The sequence below is a fragment of the Hippopotamus amphibius genome, unplaced genomic scaffold, assembly GCF_030028045.1.
Source record: "Hippopotamus amphibius kiboko isolate mHipAmp2 unplaced genomic scaffold, mHipAmp2.hap2 H_1, whole genome shotgun sequence".
NCBI lineage: Eukaryota > Metazoa > Chordata > Mammalia > Artiodactyla > Hippopotamidae > Hippopotamus > Hippopotamus amphibius.
Window position 1 is genome coordinate 1,275,581 of NW_026648280.1, and position 20,690 is coordinate 1,296,270.

General features: G+C 43.0%; 1 protein-coding gene across 1 annotated transcript in view; it reads left to right on the plus strand.

Annotated features, from left to right (window-relative positions):
• The window catches only part of ZNF805 (zinc finger protein 805), a 43,656-nt gene extending 27,998 nt beyond the window's left edge, over window positions 1-15,658 (plus strand). Inside the window, exons 4-5 of the mRNA XM_057719661.1 lie at window positions 9,397-9,492; window positions 12,044-15,658. Of these exons, the coding sequence (XP_057575644.1) occupies window positions 9,397-9,492; window positions 12,044-13,866 (1,919 nt within the window). The 3' untranslated portion in view covers window positions 13,867-15,658. The remainder of the gene's footprint in view (window positions 1-9,396; window positions 9,493-12,043) is intronic.
• Window positions 15,659-20,690: the final 5,032 nt, after the last annotated feature.

The window sequence follows — 20,690 nt, forward strand, 5'->3', positions numbered from 1 at the left end:
TCTCTGTGTTTGCACTGGCCTTTGCCAGGGATACTGTTCCTGTATCTTTTTTTTCCTGTCTTTTAGGCCGCGCCGCGCGTCTTGGGGAATCTTAGTTGCCTGGTCAGGGATGGAACCCGTGCCCCTTGCAGAGGAAGCACAGGGCCCTAACGACTGGACCGCCAGGGAGGTCCCACTGTTCCTGTATCTTTGCAGGATTTCCCTCTCACATCCTTCTGGCCTCTGCTCAGATGTCTCCTGTTTGGGGAGAACTTTCCTAGCAGTTAGGTTAAAATGGCCCCTTCCCTGCTTGCCAATGTTCTGGCATTTTTGTGGAGAGAACCTGGCAGAATTAAATAAGGGTGCTTGGTTGAGTTTGTCCAGGATGCTTTGGGAGCAAAGAGAAAACAATGAGGAAAGAACCGTACTAGCTGGCCTTGATCGAGTCCTTGCTGTTAGCTGACAGGCAGGCATAATGTGTCACCTCATTTAACCTTCATCTCTTCAGAGCTAAGTTCTGTTATCACTGTTTTGTACAAGAACAACTTGAGGCTCAGAGAGGTTCAGGTACCTGCCCAAGTTCGCTGCAGCTCTTAAATAGCAGAAACTAAGAACGTGTATGTCAAGGGCCACAGCCTGTATTTCTACCCTATTCTCTATGAACAGTGGATAGGGAGGCCTGGAGGTGACACCTGAAGTAAACTTTGCAAGCCAAGCGGGCTTCCTTCCAGTAGGCAGTCTTGGCATGATCCAGGGATGTGGCACTTCAGCAGGCGGAAGTGTGTGGACCAAAAACAAGATATATTGGTTGTTTAATGAGTCCCCAGAGGACCTATGCGATTGCCAGAATCCTCCCCACTCCTCCGTCTGCTGAGACATGCCCTGGGAGAGCCGGACGGTGTGGTCATTTGCTGAATGTTCCATCCTGCTCAGCCAGGACAGGCATCATGGCCAATCAAAGGCTGTTTTCTTGGCTGCAGCCTCCATTGTCCTCAGCAATTCCTGTTCCCTGGTCCTGAAGTATTTCCTCTGGGATACGTGCTGTCAGGTCTCAGGTAGAAAAAAGAAGTGATGGCTTATTGTGGGTTCTCCCCGGGAATCTCTGAGATTCCGATGGCAGTGGGAGCTGGTCCAGGCCCTGCCACTTCCCCAGCAGGTACCACCACCTCAGGTGACTCTCCTGCGAGGTGGGTGGTGATGAATCTGCTCCTCTGCCCACGTCTGCAGAATTATTTTCAGCAGTGGCTGAAATGAATATGACTGCAAAATTTATTTAAAATATTTCACGTCTTCATTAACTGTGGTTTTACTTTGCCACTGGGTCAGGATTATACTGTTAGACCCCAGACCAGAAGAACCTGGTTTAAATCCTGCCTCTGATCACAACTCATGTAAACTTTGGGTGAACTGGTAGAGCTCCCTGGGCCTCAGGTTCCCTGACTGACATGAAGATGATGATGGCATTGATCTCACAGGCTTGGCCAGTCACCCATTGTTTCTTTTACAGGTACTTTTTCTTTAATTCTCATAACTACTGTTGTTTGGTGAAAATCATTGTAATTGTATTGATTCAGAAATCAATATTCAGAGAAATTAAGCGAGGCCCTCAGGTTCACACAGCAGGCAAGTGTTGACTTTAGGACTTTGGATTCAAACCTCAGGAGTGTGACCTCAGAGCTGGGGACTTTCAGTCGCTTTAACAAGGCATGTAAAGCTCTCAGCACGAGGCAGGCACACAGTGAGGACCAGTGAGTCTAGGGTGCTGTTGCTATAATTGGTATTGGTATTGTTTCTGTTACCATTATTTTTCTTTCCCATTTTTCTGATGTCTTAGCGCCTTTACCATTCTTTGCCTCACAGTCCATACAGGATGGTCCTGACCTTGTATCATTCTCCATTGGCTCCAGCATAGGAGGCTTCTGTCTCCTATGCTGCTATGATCAGTCCAGCACAGAGCTTAGCTTTCAGAATGGGTTTGGTCTCTCCGCATCTTTGCCATGGAGAGAAATGCGCTCTGGTTCCATCAACAGCACCAAGACCAACACAGCTGCCTCTATTTGACTTTCCAGATGCCTGTTACTTATGAGGATGTGGCCGTGACTTTTACCCTGGAGGAGTGGGGGCAGCTGGATCCCACCCAGAGGACCCTGTACCAGGAGGTGATGCTGGAGACCTGTGGGCTCCTGGTGTCTCTGGGTAAGGCCTCGCCGACTCTGCCACATGGGGACCTGTTACCTCCTTCATCCCACCCTCAGGATCCAGGCCTGGCTGGTTGAGAACGCCTCTGTACCTCACCTACCTCCTCCCCACAGTTGCGGTTGTTTTCTGGGCTCACGCTTTCCTGCCTGGTCTCCTTTTATCTTAGGTAAGGTTGGATAAGAAACATAGTTTGCCTTTGGTCATAGCCAAAGGAGAAGGATGTGTTGGGAGGAAATGGGGGTGTCTCACAGAACCCAAAGGTAGGAATTCCAGCTGGGCTCCTGGAGGCACCAGTGTAGCAACTTAGAGAAGCATAATTATGGCCTGGCTTCTGGGTCTCTTGTTCTGCTTCTCTTGGTGGATCTGCTCGTGTCACTTTCTTTTCACAATTATTTTTTCTGCTGCAGCTACTTTGCGGAAGGAAGTAGTCTGTAGGTCCTTGCTCTCTGAGGCCCACACACTCCTCATCTGTATTTCTTTTTATATGTTGATGTTGTTTCTCTGTTCATGCTCTACTCGTTTAATTCTCCTAGCATGCTGTCCTCAGCAAGTAAGGAAAATAGGGCCATTGTGAGTCCCTCATAAAGCTTAATCCTTGCAACTTAAAAGGCACATCTTGGTCGTCAACATCTTGGTTGTCAAAAGCTCTCCTTTCCATTTTGGAGGGTACAAGTCCTTTCTTTTGTGAAATGAATTAAAAGTAAATGATATTTGATGTTTGTGTAAATGTCTCTATTTGACCAAATCTGTTAGGGATTCCCAACCCAAGTTTCTGTTTTTAGTGGTTCATGAAATGCTGAATTCTGGCGTCACCAGGTCTGCCCCTTCCTTGGGCCCTGTTCGCTGAGGGTTGGCTCCTCTGCACATGTCCCCCTCTCAGCACACAGCCCACTTGGTCTGAGGCTGCTGGCCCCACAGGGGAGTGTTTGCTGTTCCTCCTTAGTGTAGCACTTGGGAGACCAGAGTCTGGTGCTAGACCCCTGGTGTGTGTAATCCCTGCTCTGCTGCTTATGAGCTGTGTGTTCCTGGGCAAGTTACCAAACCCATCTGTGCTTCAGTTATCTCACAGGTAGTATCTCATGAAGTAATATAGTATCTACTTCACATGGCTGTCTGTTGTGAGGGCGAATGGCTCAGAACAGTGCATGGTGATGCCTTGTGATGTGCACGTTTAGCAGTTGTGACCCCTGCTCCTGTCACTTCTGCTAATGATGTCATCACCGTCCTTGTTGTCATGGTCATCACCGTACACTTAGACTCAGCATTTTCTGGAACAGTGTTGTATCGCTTTGTAGTTAAATAGGCCAGGTGCCAGAAATGACTAGACTTTCCATGGTTTCATCAAATCATTTTATCTGCCCCAGCCTCTGTTTCTTCATTTATAAAATGGTGCTTATTGCAGTATGTACTTCATGTGGGTGCCTTAAGGAAATCCTAAAATAGAATTTTTCATGCAAGGCCCACAGGAAGGTCAATATAGCACTTGGCTTAGGACCTAAAAAAAACTTAGATCCATGAAGACATTTACTTTTTGTTCCCTGGGTGAAAAGACTTAATATTTTAAATATGTATGTCATTTCTTTTCTAAATTAGTTCATAAACTTAATTCAGTTTTTTTTAATGCTTTTAAATTGCTTGGCACAGTTCCCAGAATATGGTTACACCTACAAATAGTTTTTTTTTTTTTTAAGTTTTTTTTGAGCAGTTTTAGGTTCACAGCCAAATTGAGAGGTAAGTGCAGAGATTTCTCATATACTCCTCTTCCACACGTGCATAGCCTCCCTTGTTATCAATATTCTCACCAGAGTGGTACATTTGTTATAATTGATACATCTACATTGACACGTCGTAATCACCCAAAGTCCATAGTTCACAGTAGGGTTCACTTTTGGGTGTTGTATATTCCATGGGTTTGGACAAATATATAATGACATGTATCCATCATAGTATCATACAAAATATTTTTGTTGCCCTAAGAGTCCTCTCCATTCATCCCTGCCCCCCACCCCCACCCACTGATCCTTTTTACTGTCTCCATTTGTGTTTTCCAGAATGTCATATAGTTGGAATCATATAGTATGTAGCTTCTTTCATTTAGTCATATGCATTTATTTCTCCCATATCCTTTCATAGCTTGATAGCATGTCTTTTTTTTAAATTAATTAATTGATTGATTGATTGGCTGTGTTGGGTCTTCGCTGCTGAGCTTAGACTTTCTCTAGTTGCAGTGAGCGGGAGCTACTCTTCATTGTAGTGCGTGGGCTTCTTATTGCAGTGGCTTCTCTTGTTGCAGAACACAGGCTGTAGGTGCATGAGCTTCAGTAGTTGTGGCATGTGGGCTCAGTAGTTGTGGCTTGAGGGCTCTAGAGCACAGGCTCAGCAGTTGTGGCACATGGGCTTAGTAGCTCTGCAGCATGTGGGATCTTCCTGGACCAGGACTCGAACCTGTGTCCCCTGCATTGGCAGGCAGATTCTTAACCACTGTGCTACCAGGGAAGCCCAAGCATGTTTCTTTTAGTGTTGAATAGTATGTTATTGTCTGGATGTACCATAGTTTATCCATTTACTTACTGAAGAACATCTCGGTTGCTTCCAAATTTTGGCAGTTATGACTAAAGCTGCTGTAAGCATCCATGTGCAGGTTTTATGGGAACATAAGTTTTCAGTTCCTTTGGGCGAATAGTGAGGACTGTGATTGATGGATCCTATGGGGAAGGTATGCTTAGTTTTTTAAGAACCCACCAAACTGTCTTCAAAATGGCAGTATCATTTTGCATTTCCGCCACCCTTGATGAGAGTTTATGCTGCTCCACATCCTCACCAGCATTTGGTGTTGTCAGTGTTCTGTGTTTTGACTATTCTAATAGGTGTGTAGTGGTATGTCTTTTTAATTTGTATTTCCCTGATGACATATCCTATGGAGTATCTTTTCATATGCTTATTTGCCATCTGTATATTGTCTTTGGTGAGATGTCTTTTAAGACCTTTGTTCTTGTCTTTGGTGAGGTGTCTTAAGGTATTTGACTCATTTTAAAATTGGGTTGTTTTTGTTTTCTTACTGTCTAATTTTAAGAGATATTTGTGTATTTTGGATAACTGTCCTTTATCAGATATGTTTTTTGCAAGTTTTTTCTTCTACTGTGTGTCTTGTCTTCTCATCCTTTTGGCAGAGCAGAAGTTTTTAATTTTTATGAAGTCCAGCTTATCAATCATTTCTTTCATGGATTATGCCCTTGGTGGTGTATCTAGAAAGTTATCACATACCCATAATCATCTAGGTTTTCTCCTATAATATCTTCTAGAAATTTTATGGTTTTATGTTTTACATTTAGATCTGTGATCCATTTTGAGTTAATTTTTGTGAAAGGTATAAGGTCTGTGTCTAGATAATTTTTTTTACATGTGGATTTCCTGTTGTTCCAGCTGTTTGTTGAAAAGACTAGCTTTGCTCTATTGAATTGCTTTTGTGCCTTTGTCAGTGTTGTCTGTATTATGTGGATCTATTTCTGGGCTTTCAATTCTGTGCCGTTGATCTTTCACCAGTATCACACTGTCTTCTTTACTGTTATTGTAAGGCTTGAGGTTGGGTAGCATCAGTCTTCCCACATTGTTCTTGAATATTGTGTTGGCTCTTCTGGGTCTTTTCCTTCTCCATATAAACTTAAGAATCAGTGCTCAGTATCCACAAAATGATTGTTGGGACTTGGATTGGTATTGCATTGAATCTATAGGTCAAATTGGGAAGCACTGACTTCTCGACAGTGTTGAGTCTTCTTATCCACGAACATAAAATCTCTCTCCATTTATTTTATTTGATTTCATTCATCAGAGTTTTGTAGTTTTCATCATATAATCTTATACATATTTTCTTAGATTTATATCTAAGTATTTCATTTTGTAGGAGCGCCAATGTAAATGGTAATGTGCCAAAGGGCAACAAATCTAAGTCTGCCTTCAAATAACACTGTCACTTCACAAGTAGCATGAGACCTTATAACAAAATAATCTTAATTCTGCCCTTCCAGCCTTCATATCATTGCTGCTATTCATTTCACTATATAAGGGCATATATAATGGGCACATATATTTTATATATGTAAAATAAGCATTTATATGTATGTATGTAGTTGTATATATGTATACGTGTCTAAGGTATATACATAATCAGAATTGAATACATTGTTACTGTTATTATTCTGAACAGACTGTTACCTGTTAGTCATGAAGACAACTAAAAGTTTTAATTTTACCTTCTCTTACTTCTTCGATATTCCTCCTTTCTTAATTAGCCTCCTTTTTTTATTTAGATCTAAGTTTCTGACCTATATCTTTTTCCTTCTCTCTAAGGAAGTTATTTTGACATTTCTTGTAAGATAGGCCTACTGGAAACAGATTCCCTCAATTTTTGTTTCTCTGAGAAATTCTTTCTCCTTCAGTTTTGAAGCATAATTTCACAGGGTATGGAATTCAAGATTGGTGAGGATTTTCTCTGAACACTTTAAATCATTCCATTCCCTTCTTATGTGATTTCTGAGAGAAATCATATATAATTCTTATCTTTGTTCCTGTTTAAGTAAGGGTTTTGTTTTGTTTAGTTTGTTTTGGTTTGGTTTTCTGTTTCTGTTTTTTTTTTTTTTGCCTCTGGGTCTTTTTCTGGATTTTTTCTTCATCTTTGATTTTCTGTAGTTTTTAAATGGTATGCCTAGGTGTGTTTTTTTTTTTTTTTTTGCTGGGGGGCAGGGGTGGGGGTATTGGGCATTTATCATGCTTGGCTTTCTCTTGGCTTCCTGGATCTGTGGTTTGGTGTTTGACATTAATTTTGGGAAATTCCCAGTCATTATTGTTTCATGTATTTTTTCTGTTTCTCTCATTTTTTTTCCTTTTAAAATTCCCATTACTTGTATATTACACCTTTTATAGTTCTATGGTCCTTGGATATCATGTTTTGTTTTTTTCAGTCTTTGTCCTCTTTGCTTTTCAGTTTTGAAGGTTTCAATTGATATATCCTCAACCTCAGAGATTCTTTAGCCATGTCCAGTCTGCTAATAAGTCCACCAAAGGAATTCTTCAGAGTTATTTGATCTGTAGCATTTCTTTTTGGTTCTTAATTCGGATTTCCTTCTATCTGCTTACATTGCTCATCTGTTTTTGCATGCTCTCTACTTTGCTGCTTAAAGCCCTTAGCATGTTAATCATTGTCACTTAAAATTCCTGATCTGATAATTCCAGCATCCCTGACATGTCAGGTTCTGATGCTTGCTCTCTCTCTTCAAATTGTGTTCTTTGACTTTTTGCATGGCTCATAATTTTTTCTTGATAGCTGCACATGATGTATTGGGCAAAAGTAACTGCTGTAAATAGGCCTTTAGAAATGTAGTGGCAAGGGGTGGGGCAAAGGAGTGTCCTATTGTTCTGTGATTTGGTCTCAGTCTTCTGGTGGCCCTATCTCTCCAGGCTGTGAATGTCACAAGTGTTTCTCAGTATTTATCTCCTCCACTAAGGTAGGACAGGATGGCCAAAGTTGACTGGAGTTGGGTATTTCCCTTCTCCTAGGCCAGTTCAGCTCTGATGAAACCCCAGCAGTTTAGGCTCTGGTTAACTAGTTTCTTCTGAGGTCAGGCCTGGTTAAGGACAGAGTGCTCTGGTGTATTTCAAAATTGGTTCTTTTTCCTTCCCCCTTTTTTGTGGGAACCTGGTTGAGCTTCTGAAGATAAATCTCATAATATTGTGAGGGCATGCCCATGACTGAGTCCCCCTGGAGTTTTTTACTCTCAGAGTTGTCAGCACTGACCCTCCACCAATTCATTAATTACAGTTCAGGTTTCCTGTCCTGGTGCTGGTTCCTGTGGCAGTTTCTGCTCATGAGTCTCTGCACCTGTGAGCTGTGACTCACTGTATTCCCGTGTCTCCAGTCTTGGGGGTAGCAGTTTACCCTGTTTCCTCTCTTCTGTTATTGATCCAAGAAGACTTGTTGATTTTTCAGTCTGTTCAGCTTTCCACTTGCTGTTAGGATGGAGTGCTGACTTTGAAGCTCCTTACAGGCAGAACTGGAAACAGGAAGTCCACTAAATATTAGTTCTGACTTACTATTAGGATTTTAAAAGTTCCATGACAACATGGCAGATTGATGAAGCAGCTGGACTCAGGAGCCACAGTTAAGTGAAATCTTCTCAGAAAGTGACATTTGAGCTGTGACCCAAAGAATTAGAGTAAGCTAGAAGGAACAAGGTAGGAAAAAAACAGCCTTCCCATTAGAAGGGACAGCACGTGCAAAGGCCCTGAGGTCGCAGGAAGCATGACTTATGACAGCTGAAGGAAGGTCTCCACTTTCCACTGCTCTGTCCCTGAGCCCTGTGCTGAGCACATAGCAGATGGGAGTGAACATTTGCTTAGTGATGACTGGTGATTCCTGAACTTTGGTTCAGGATCTGCAGATGCACTTTCTATGTGGGTCCTGGAACCTCTGCCATCAACTGATCTACAGTCTTTACCCCCACATTTGTTGATATGCATTTGGCTACACATGACAGACCAGCTCAGACAGTCTGTACCCTGAAGGAAATGTATTATGTCATCTAAGAAGCAGTTCAGAGGTGATACTGGCTCCCAGGTTGGGGGTGCCAACCCAGGTGTCTGTTTCTTTGTTTCCTTGGTTCTGATGCTCAGGCTGGCTCCCTCACAGAAGTTGCAAGATACTTTCAGATGGCTGGAGGTCACCTGCCTACCTCAGATACCGATAATGCCATTTGTGGGATGATGGAGACCAGGCCTTCTTAGCCCACCAGGATGGCTACCATCACTTGGGGAGTGTTTAAAATCTACTGATGCTCAGGCCCCTCCCCAGAGGTTTTGTTTGAACCGTTGTGTGGTGGTAACTAGGTGCCCCAGGTGTTGCTGATGCACAGGGAGGTTGAGGCCCCTGACTTGCATGAATTAGAAAACGTCTTCAGGAAGTATGTCTGAATAGTGCTGAGATTCTGTGGGATGGAGATCAAAGGGAATTGGTGCTGTCTCTGCAGCCAGCACTAATGTCTGCAGTCTTCGGGGATGAAGGATGGTGTTTTTACAGTTTGTTTCTCAGCTGCAGCATTTTGTTTGCATGGATGGGAGCAGTTGCATTCTGAGGTCTCTTCCAAATCCTGCAGTCCCCATCTAGGTTAAGAGGTTTCTTTCTTCTCACCAAAATCCCCATGTTCTCTTTTTCTTCTCCGTGAACAGGATGTCCTTTGCCCAAACCAGAGATCACCTACCCACTGGAGCACAGCCCAGAGTTACAGACATCGACGAGAGGCTTCTCCCCAAGCTCCTGCCCAGGTGAGTGCCGACAGCTGGTCAAGTTGGGGTCATGGTGGCTTGCAGACAGCAGGGTGACCACTGCCTATCAGATTTGTGAGAATTTTCTTGTTGTGGCCTCTCTGGAGGCATGGTATCCATGGGGCCTTTTAGCTTGTGGTCCCTCTGCCCGTAACACTCTTCACTGTTCCTGGGGAGGTGTGGAGCATATCAGGTAAGTTCAGGCTCTCAGATCCACACACCTGGGCTGAAAAACTCGGTGTGACACACCACACAGCTTTGTGGCCCAGGGGAAGTTCCATGATCCTGTTGTGCCTTGTAGATAAGTTTGGCCAAGATAAATCTAGCAGCTCTAACAGGCATATTCCAAAATCTTCGTGGCTCAGCATATGAAAAGTGTTTTTCTTGAACCAGAACCATGTGGGTCAGTAGGGAGCTGTGACTACACAGTTATTCAGGGACTCAGGTACCTTCTGCATCAACGTGAGACCCTTAGGGTTCCTGGCATCCTCCAGCTGGCAGAGGGGAGACAGAGAAGAAGGGAAAATGTCACACCCACTTCCAACACATTGTTTCCCCTCACATTCTACTGACAAGATATTTGACTGTGTCATTTGGTGCCTGGGCCTGGCAAATGAGGCTGAGCGTGTGTCCAAGGAGAGGAACGAAATGGTTTGGTGAGTGTGGTCTGTTACATAGAAACTACTGTGACTAATTGTAGTCGTAGTTTCTGTCTCATTGGGTGGTTGGAGGATGTGAAGGATTATGTATGAAACTGCTTCGCACTGGGCCTGACCCATAGTGAGTGGCTCAGCAAAAGTGAGCTATTAGTGTTATTCACATCATGGGGTTAGTGCTAGTGAGTAATGCTACTATCTCACATTTTCTCCTGACCTGCAAGCAGACAAGGCCTTTCCAGCTAGGCTCTGTAGCTCACCCTTTCCTAGCCACCCACCCGCCCATACACACTTGGAGTGTTCCTCAGACACCCAGAAGCACTCCCCCACCCTAGTCTCCTGTCCCTCCTGTTTGCTTAAACCTCAGGGCCCCTCATGCTCACCATGCCTGGTGGTGTGCTCCAGAGGCAGCACTCTTGACAGCCCGCCACGCTGTATGAGCTCAGGACGCAGCACAGAGTTCTCAGACTGTGTCGTGCTCAAGGCCCTGACCCTCTTGGATTCTCTGCCCCTCCTCTCACTGGACCTTTGTTCTCCCTCTTCTGTCAGCATGTGAATGTTGGCTCACCGGTTGTCTCTTCAGTCTTACATGTGCTGCAAGGTTAATCCACACAGTCTCATTCGCACACCTTCTGTTTCCATGTTTCCTAGCTAGCTCCCAGGTTCACGTTATTGGACTAACCCATAGTGAAAAGTTAAAGCTGATCGACTGACTTTGCTCTGTGTCTGGTTCTCTACTGAACGTGGTACATGCAGTGTTCCACTTCATCATCGTAGCAGTCCTACAGGGCAGGCTCTGTTTTTAGCTTTATTTTTCAGAAGAGGAAAATGAAGGCCTGTGGAATTTGAGTGCCTTGCCAGATGCCACAAAGCTAATATTGAGTTCTTTTGGAATTTGGGCCTAGGGTTTTTGTGGTCAGAGACCATGCTGTTAACCAAATACTCATGTGACCTCTCACTTCTGTTTAGTGGACCTCAGGTACAGATTTCAATTAATCATGAACTTTGGTGTTATGGGCACACTGTCATCACTGATTCATGAAGGACCTTGATTAATTGATGTATTAATTAAACTATTTATTAGCTCATTCGTTTCTTTTTGAAAATAATATACTAAATATCACTAAACTCCAGAGTGAGAACATTACTCATACCCTCCTGTCTTAGTCTGGGCTGCTGTAACAAGAATGGCACAGACTGGGCAGCCTAAGTAGTGAACATTTATTTCTCGTGGTTCGGGAGTCTGGGAAGTTCAGGATCAGGGTGCTGGCAGGTCTGGCGTCTGCTCCTTGGTTTGCAGCCTTCTCATTCTGTCCTCACACGGCCAATAAAAGCAGCAAGCTCTCTCGTGTCTCTTGTAAGGACACTACTCCCGTCTTGGGAACTCCACTCTCACCAGCTGTAACCTCTCATGCACAGCAGTCCCTGTCCTGAAAGACTCTGTGTCTTTGTTCGTTCTATTTCCTGAGGGTGGAAGGGCCTTCCCATTTTCCCTTTAGGCCAGTAGGTCTGGCTTCATCTGGGAAGCCTCCACGACCTCTTCCTGTCTCCCAGCTACACTGCACTAGTTGCCTGTTTGCTGGCTTCCTGTAGCACCATGAGATGTTCTGGCTTTGAGCAAACTCACCACATGCAGTGTCGTCATTCCTCTGTCTACCTGCCTTTCGTCTCCAGACATTCTGTCCCCTGTCCATGCTGTCCCTCTGGATTTTCCCTCTAAAATTTTTAAGAATCCAAGAACCGAAAAGAAATTGCAAACCTGGGTTTGAGAAATTTGAAAACACAGCAGGTACAGAGTTACTATGTTCATCTTCTTGTTCTCACTGATACGGTGATTTAGTTTCTTCTATGTTGGCATCACTTACAAGCCGTTTTGTGTATTGTATTCCCTTCAGGTGACAACACAAAACCTGAGGCCACAGAACCTACCCCTTCTCAGCTTGCCTCGTCTGAGGAAGTCTCACCCCAGGAACAACTGACTCAGCAAGCCTCAGGGGTCTCCCAGTTGGGACAAACCAAGGATCAGGATAGACCATTGGAATTGCAGGAAGGACAGTTGAAACCAGGGATGGACCCCCAGAGGGAGAAGCTCCCTGGGAAAATGAGCCTTGAACATGGCGGTTTAGGGACAGGTGATGGTCTTCACTCAAGGATTGTACAGCAGCGAGTCTTTCCAGGAGATGTTCTCTGTGAACGGGACTCACATGGACCAGTGAAAGAACCCTTGATACATGAAGGGAAACACCTCTATAAGTGTGAGGAATGTGGGAAAGCTTTTAGCAAGAGTTGCCTCCTTGCTCGACATGAGCAGATTCACTCTGGAGTGAAGCCCTATGAATGCACAGAGTGTGGGAAAACATTTAGCAAGAGCACACACCTCCTCCAGCACCACATGATCCACACTGGGGAGAGACCCTACGAGTGCACGGAGTGCAGGAAGGCCTTCAACCGCAGGTCACATCTCACAAGGCACCAGCGGATTCACACTGGAGAGAAGCCTTACAAGTGCGGTGAGTGTGGAAAGGCCTTCACCCATCGCTCCAATTTAGTCTTACATAACAGAAGCCACACTGGTGAAAAACCCTATGTGTGCAAAGAATGTGGGAAAGCCTTTCGGGATAAGACAGGTTTCCTTCGACACTACATCATCCACACGGGAGAGAAGCCCTTTGAGTGTGTGGAGTGTGGGAAGTCCTTCAACCGCAGGTCACATCTCACCTGGCACCAGCAGATTCATAGAGGAGTGAGACCCTTTGAGTGCAGCGAATGTGGGAAAGGCTTTTGTGACAGCACAGACCTCATTCAACACTACGTCATCCACACGGGAGAGAAGCCATACAAGTGCCTCGAGTGCGGGAAGGCCTTCTACCGTAGGTCACACCTCAAGCAGCACCAGCGGAGTCACACAGGGGAGAAGCCCTATGTGTGCACTGAATGTGGAAAGGCCTTCACCCACTGCTCCACTTTTATCTTACATAAAAGGGCCCACACTGGAGAAAAACCCTATGAGTGCAAAGAATGTGGGAAAGCCTTTAGCAATCGGTCAGACCTCATCCGGCACTTCAGCATCCACACTGAAGAGAAGCCCTATGAGTGCATGGAGTGTGGGAAGGCCTTTAACCGCAGGTCATACCTCACCAGGCACCAGCGGATTCACAGTGGAGAGAAGCCCTATGAGTGCATGGAGTGTGGCAAAGCCTTTTGCCAAAGGGCAAACCTCATTCGACATGCCATCATCCACACCGGGGAGAAGCCCTATATGTGCACTGAATGTGGAAAGCCCTTCACCTACTGCTATACTTTTATCTTGCATAAAAGGGCCCATATTGGAGAAAAACCTTTTGAGTGCAAAGAATGTGAGAAAGCCTTTAGCACTAGGAAAGACCTCATTCGACACCTCAGCATCCATGCTGGAGAGAAGCCCTATGAATGCATGGAGTGTGGGAAGGCCTTTAACCGCAGGTCAGGCCTCACCAGGCACCAGCGAATTCACAGTGGAGAGAAGCCCTATGAATGCCTCGAGTGTGGGAAAACCTTCTGCTGGAGCACAAGCCTCATTCGACACTCCGTCATCCACACTGGAGAGAAGCCCTATGAGTGCAGTGAGTGTGGGAAGGCCTTCAGTCGCAGCTCATCCCTCACTCAGCATCAGAGGGTTCATACTGGGAGAAACCCTGTCAGTGTGACAGATGTGGGAAGAACCTTCACACTTACGTAGTCCCGGGTCAACCTCTAAGAACTCCTTTTGGAGAAAGAGTTTTGCATGTAAACCCCTAAGGAAAATCTTTTGCCGGAGGAAACATCTTACTCAGAATCTGACCATTCATACCAAAGAGAAACCCCACATTTTTCTTCCCTGCGAGAAAACCTGTTGCAGGATATCAGTTGTCAGCTAAAGGGTCATGTTAGGAATGGACTCAGCCTAGAAACTTATTCTGTATCTGAAAATTCACACAGGAGAGTGATCCAGTCTTTATTGTGCACTTAGCAAAACCTTCAGCCACATCTTAGTTTACACTACAAAATTATCTCAGGGATATTTAAACAAAAGAGGAGGAGACAGAAGAGAAAAGAGAGAGAAATGCAAACACAGCTTTCAGATTTCCATGATGAGCCTGTGGCAGTTTGCCATCCCTTCTTTAGTTTGTTTAAGGTAAGGGGAGTGTTGTTGCAGAGCTCAAAGGGCCTTGTTCCTTTTATGTGTCTTGTATATACATGCACTGCTGTCCAGTGTCAGGAGAGTTAGATGGTTGAGGGTATGTCTGAAAAACATTTACTGAAAGCGACCTTTGTTCTACAACATTGTCTCTACCCTTGACTAGCATTGGTCTTTATGAGGAATGTGAAGGCTTGACTTACGAAATACTTTCATATTTAAGGGGGTAAAGATGTATGTAGGAATGGGCCCATTTTACTGGATGTTTAAGACTGATTTTTTAAAAAACATAATGTGTCATGTGTCTTTAACCACCCAACACTCGTAGTTGATCTACTTGTTTATTTTTTCTTTATTTTTCTGTGGGGTGAGGACGACACTGTAGCTGTGCAGCCTTCCCAGATGAATCCCAGTTCTTCCCTCTGATTCCTCCTTAGAGAGGCTTCTTCAGGGCCACCTCAGTGATTTTCTAGAGGTCGAATTAGAGCCAGAACAAAATAAAACACATACCTAAGTTAAGCTAAAGGGTAACGATACATTCAGAGCAGGAATCTCATTTTTAATCTTACAGAAGATAGTGTGAAGATTCACTGTCAAGTAAAGTGACTAGAATTTTAACAGATAAAATGAGCATGTTTGGGTGCAAGTATGTGTGAGTTCCACAGTTGTTGCCATTGGCTTAGGTGCAGTATAATGACTAATGACTAGTATCTTTTGTCGGGGTATTTTGATTTTTTTTTTTTTTGAGCAACACGTGATAGTATTACCTCACATTAATAAATATACTGTACAGAAAGACATAAAAATCATCATGTATTCACTCTGAACCCTCCTCAGGGCCTTTCAAACGACCACATGTCTAGTTTTGTATTGCCATTGTAGGCCAAGTCATTTTTGTTGTGTTAATCTATGGCATTATTGTGAAGGCCCCTCTTCATGCTTTTCATGTCTTGTCTAAGAAGTCTTCAGCAAGCTCTAGGTCCTGAATATTTTCTCCTAAAAGTCTTATAGTTTTACCTTTTATATTTAAATCTCTGATCCATGTTGAGTTAATTTTTGTATTATCATGTGAATCTTACGTTGTGTTTTTTACCTAATGATGCTCATTTGTTGAAAAGACTATCCTGCCTCTATTGGACTGAACTTAGTAAAAAATCAGTTGGGCATATTCATTTTGGTCTATTTCTGAGTTCTTTACATTATCCCATTGATCTGGGTGTTTAAACCTTGCTAATACCACATTATCTTGAATACTGTAGCTATCATTAAATCTTAAAATTGGGTGAAGTGATTCCATCTTCTTTATTCTTTTGAAAAATACATTTAGCTTTCCATGTCAACTTTTCCTTTGGTTTTCTGCTTAAATTTTATCATGCATTTGTCTATATTTTAAAAACATCTTGTGGGATTTTTATAGAAGTTACATTAATCTATGTATCATTTTGGTGAGATTTGGCATCTTTGTTGAGTCTTCCATTCCATGAACTTGGTATGTCTTTCCATTTATGTAGATCCTCTGATTTATTTCATTGGTGTTTTATAATTTTCAGCTTTACAGATCCTGAACATATTTTGTTAGATCTTTATCCACGCACCTTTTTTTGGAGTCATTATGTGTGGTATTGAGTTTTTAGTTTCAGTTTGCTCATTATCATTAGTTATAATGATATAAATATTACTGAAATATAATTAATTTTTATATATTGACCTTGTAGCCTGTGCCCTTGCTGAACTCAGTTATTAGTTCTAGCAGGTTTTTTTTTTTTTTTTTTTGGTAGATTCCTCAGGACTTTTTCATACACAATAATGTTATCAGTGAATAGTAAACATCTTATTTCTTCTTCCTTATATGTATCCCTTTTATTTCCTTTTCCTGTCTTCATTCTACTAGCTAGAATTGACAGTACAATGTTGAATAGAAACGGTGAAAGAGGACACACTTGTCTTGTTCTTAATGTCAAGAGGAAAGCATTCAGTGTTGCTTGACCATTAAATAAGATGATAGTGTGGGTTTTTAGATAGATGTTTTTTATCTAGTTTGGAAGGTTTCCCTCCTCATTTGCTAAGAGCTTTCATTATGAATTGGCATTGAATTTTGTCAAATGCCTTTTCTCCTTCAGTTGATGTGATCATATGACTTTTCTTCTGTAGCCTGTTGATGTGATGGATTGTCTTACTGGATTTGAATGTTGAACCAGCCTTGTATTTCTGCAGTAATTCCTGCAGTCATGGAATATGGAATATAACGATATGTGTATGTGTGTGTGTATACATACACACACACATTCCTTTTGCCAGTGTTTTGTTGAGAAATTTTATGTGTAAAACCATGAGCATATTGGTCTATAGTTTATTTTTTTTTTGTAGTGGTATTGGTATCTGAGTAATACTGGCCTCCCAAGATGCACTAAGAAGCATTCCCCATCCCCACCCCCCAACCTGGATGAGATTTTGTAGAATTGGCTTTATTTCTTCTCTAAATGTTTGGTAGGATTCTCTGGTGAAACCATTTGGGCCTGGACATTTCCTTTTAATGGAATTCATTAATTACATCTCATGAGAATATGTAGAGATGTCATTAGTTTTTATACATTGTAAAGCGAAGTTTCAAGTTGAATAGCCTATAATAATTAAAAAACAAAATTATGCTTTGAATAATCGGCTTGAGCACTTTAAATGACCATAGAGACCCCTTCAATTTAATGATTAGAAAACTGAGATGCAGAGAAGTCAGGTGACTAGCCCAAGCACCTATTCTCAAGATAAGGGCAGATCCCATCTATTTCTCCTAATTTATTGGAATGCTGCCCATTATACTGCTTATAAAAGCCCTATCAAGTGGGCGTTGGGGTGTCATTATTTTCAAAAAAACACATTCTCCAGTGTTGATTATCTTTGCTTCCTTCAGGCATGGGTTATTTCGTATTTTGTAACTTAATTTGCAAGCACATCTTTGTTTTTTTGTTTTGTTTTTTTTTTAAGAATTAAGTCCAGACCCCTTATTTATTTATTTTTGTGGCCACGTGGCATCTGGGATCTTAGTTCCCTAACCAGGGATTGAATCTTGAACCCCTAGTAGTGGAAGCACGGAGTCTCAACCACTGGACCGCCATGGAAGTCTCTCCAAGCACATATTTAAATATTTTCATTCACATCTTCTATTTCTAATCTCTGTCCTCTTTTATTTCAGTCTCTTTTATTACATTATATGCAAGTTAGAGGGTTTTTTTTTATGGTCCTATGTATTGTCAGTTTTTTATATATTCAGTTTGTGCTAAAAAGCGAACATCCTTGCATTTGATGTATGCAGTTCTATATATATCTATTAGGCCAGATTTATTCATCTTGGTGTATGAACCTAATAGAAACTTACCAATGTTATTCCTGCCTTATAAAAATTACTGAAATAACACTAAAATATTCCAACTTGTTTATAGATTTAACTCTTTATTCTTATAGTAAAATTTGTATGTAAATTGATGTTTAAAATTGTATACAAATTTTAAAGTATCATATGTCTTCCTGCTATTTTCTTCCTTATACCTGTTTTTCAGATACAAATGCACATTTTTGTGTTTTTGTTTAATAATTATAAGGTATATATTTTCCAAATTTTTATTTGCTTTATTTCTGTAACATATCTTCAAACTGTGACTTATAAACTGACTATTGCTGGGTATTTTTCAACCCACCTAAAACTACTGACTACTAATTCAAACATTCCATGTACATTTCATGTGATAGCTGGTATATTTGGGTTAAAATTCATCTTTCTGTTGTGTGCTTATCTTTGCTTCAGTTCTGTGTCTTATACATTCTTTTAAAAATTTGTGTAGATATTTACATTCTAAACTTCGCTTTTGGTTGGGAATGTATATACTCCCATTTTATTAATATTAAAGCTAAAAATTATAATACGTGTCTTTAACACAACAAAGTATAGAGTTAATACCTTTACCCTCCTTTTGCAAGATGTAAGGGATATGAGGATTGCATGGCAATTCTGTTCTCCTGAACAAGGAGATACTGTTCATGCTTTACACAGATAATGAATTAATTGTATTGATTCACAGGTGCATCTTTCTCTTAGATCTTCATTCCTTCTGTCTCTGCAGACCTTTCACCTGGGATCACTTTCCTTTGGTGTTAAATGTAACCTTAGGATTCATTTTGTGTGGGTTAGTTTTCTATTATGTTTCTTGTATTTCACTCTCTTTTTTGAAAAACACTTTTGTTAAGTATAGAAATCTATGTTTGCGGTTATTTCTTCAGCACCTTCAGTATGTCCTTCCAGTGTGTCCCTGACCCACTATATGTTGTGTGAGTGGAGACGATTTGTGTTGATAGTTTCTTGGTGTTAAGGAACAGTATTTGAACCTGATACAAAGAACAACACATTCTAGAAATTGTAACAGTGAGATGGGCTCAGTGATTAGATGGCATTTTGAGTTGTTGGAATAATAAAAGGATTACACTGTAGAATACATAGGAAAAATAATATGTATCTGGTGACCAAGTTGATGGATTGTGACATACGCTATCTAGATGATTAACAACCCCGTTTTCTCTTTCTGGATGCCTGGGAGGACCGCATGTCCCCGCTTTCCTTACAGTTAACTTTGGGACCATGTGAGTGAGTTGTGGCCAGTTGAATGCAGGCAGAAGTGATTGTGAATGTGTCTTAATTGTTCTTGCATTTGTGCACCATTTGGGGAATCTCAGTGGTTCTAGATTTCACACCTCCCCAGGATTTAGTGCTCCCTTGGGTGCTGTAGGTTCAGGAGACAGGTTGATGGTGATGGTGTATTGATGAGGACAGGACCTGATGACCTGAAAAGCCTCTGAGCTTCAGACTGGGCCATCACGTGATCACACATTTGTACCTGAGTCTACCTGTCTTGAGGGTCAGAAGGATAGGACAGGAGGGGGACGAGGGAGGCCCCAGTTACTGTGAACTAGACGACATGTCATCTTAAGTCACTAACGTGAAACCATATCAACTCCACTCCCCACTTAGACCTGAGGGCAGTAAGTCCTGTGTACCCAAGATCTGAGTCGTGTGGCCTTATTTGTAATGATACAACTCTTTGGCCATCATGCCTACCTGTAGGTTAAGAAGCCCTCCTGGACTTCCCTGGTGGTCCAGTGGTTAGGCCTCCCTGCACTTCCAATGCAGGGGGCTCGGGTTCCATCCCTGGTTGGTAAACTAAGATCCTGCATGCCACACGGCCCCCCCAAAAAAGAAGTCCTCCTATGGTGCTTTTTAAGAAATAACTAAATATACCAAGTAGTAATACAAATGTGTGCCTTTATGTAAAGCGTTTAATCAATACATTTAAAGCTACTTGTCAAGTGTCAAGGAATCATTGTTTTTTAATAAATAACGCCAAGGATCATTCAAAGAGATATCTGATTTAGCCTCCCACAGCCCTGTAGGTGAAAGCAGTTGTGATGTTAATGCCAATGATAGTAATAATAGTTCTTATTTACTAAGCAGGAACTGTAACATAGGCACTTTTTATGTAAATAACCGAGGAACTTAGTATTTCCCGTTCTAGTCACAGTAGAGCCATGGTTCTTAGACTTGAATGAGCGGTACCAGGATTCCTTAAAGCAGAGGGTGCTGAACCTCGTCCCCAGAGTTTCTGGTTCTCTAGGTCTAGGTGGGACCCCAGAGCTTGCATTGCTAACGGGTTCCCAGGTCCTGCGGTGGCACAGCTAATGAGGGCGGGGCATTGCCCCCAGGCCTATGGAAATTTGGGCTCTTTAAGAAGAAGCGAAGCCCCGCTCCTTATTAGGAAACCTGCGGCCACATTATTTCCAAGTCTCTTCCCTCGGGGCTGCTGGGCAGTCGCCATAGGGAAGGGAAATGGCGCACGCGCGTGGACACAAGCTGGGTGTTAACTACATTACCCAGAAGTGGATGCCACCGGCGCTTTCGCTACCGGCGCTGGGCCAATCACGGCACAGGAGGGGGCGTTTCCTGTGGCTTCGGGGCGGCACTTCCGGCCGCGCTGCAATAGAACATCCTTCCGTGAGTGGGTGCTGGTTGGACGGCGACCACGTGGACCGGAGCGCTGCGCCCGGGCAGTATCTCTAGGGCCGGGCTGGGAAGGAGAGCGGGGTGGCGGGGACCATCTCCGCATCTTGTCAGAGCCGTGACGTCCCAGTCCCGGCTCCTTCACCGTGACACTCTTTCCCCGTCCGTGGGACAGGCAACTTCGCGCCTCGTGTTTGCCAGGCCCCGCCGGGAACGCACGTTTTCCCCAGGCCTTCTCCCGCGCTCCGTCTCCAAGGTCCCCGAGGGCGGCGGCCTGGGCCTTTCGAGCGTTTGACATTATTTTATAGCGAGGTTCGCAGTGCGACACGCAGCCCGAGGTGACCCC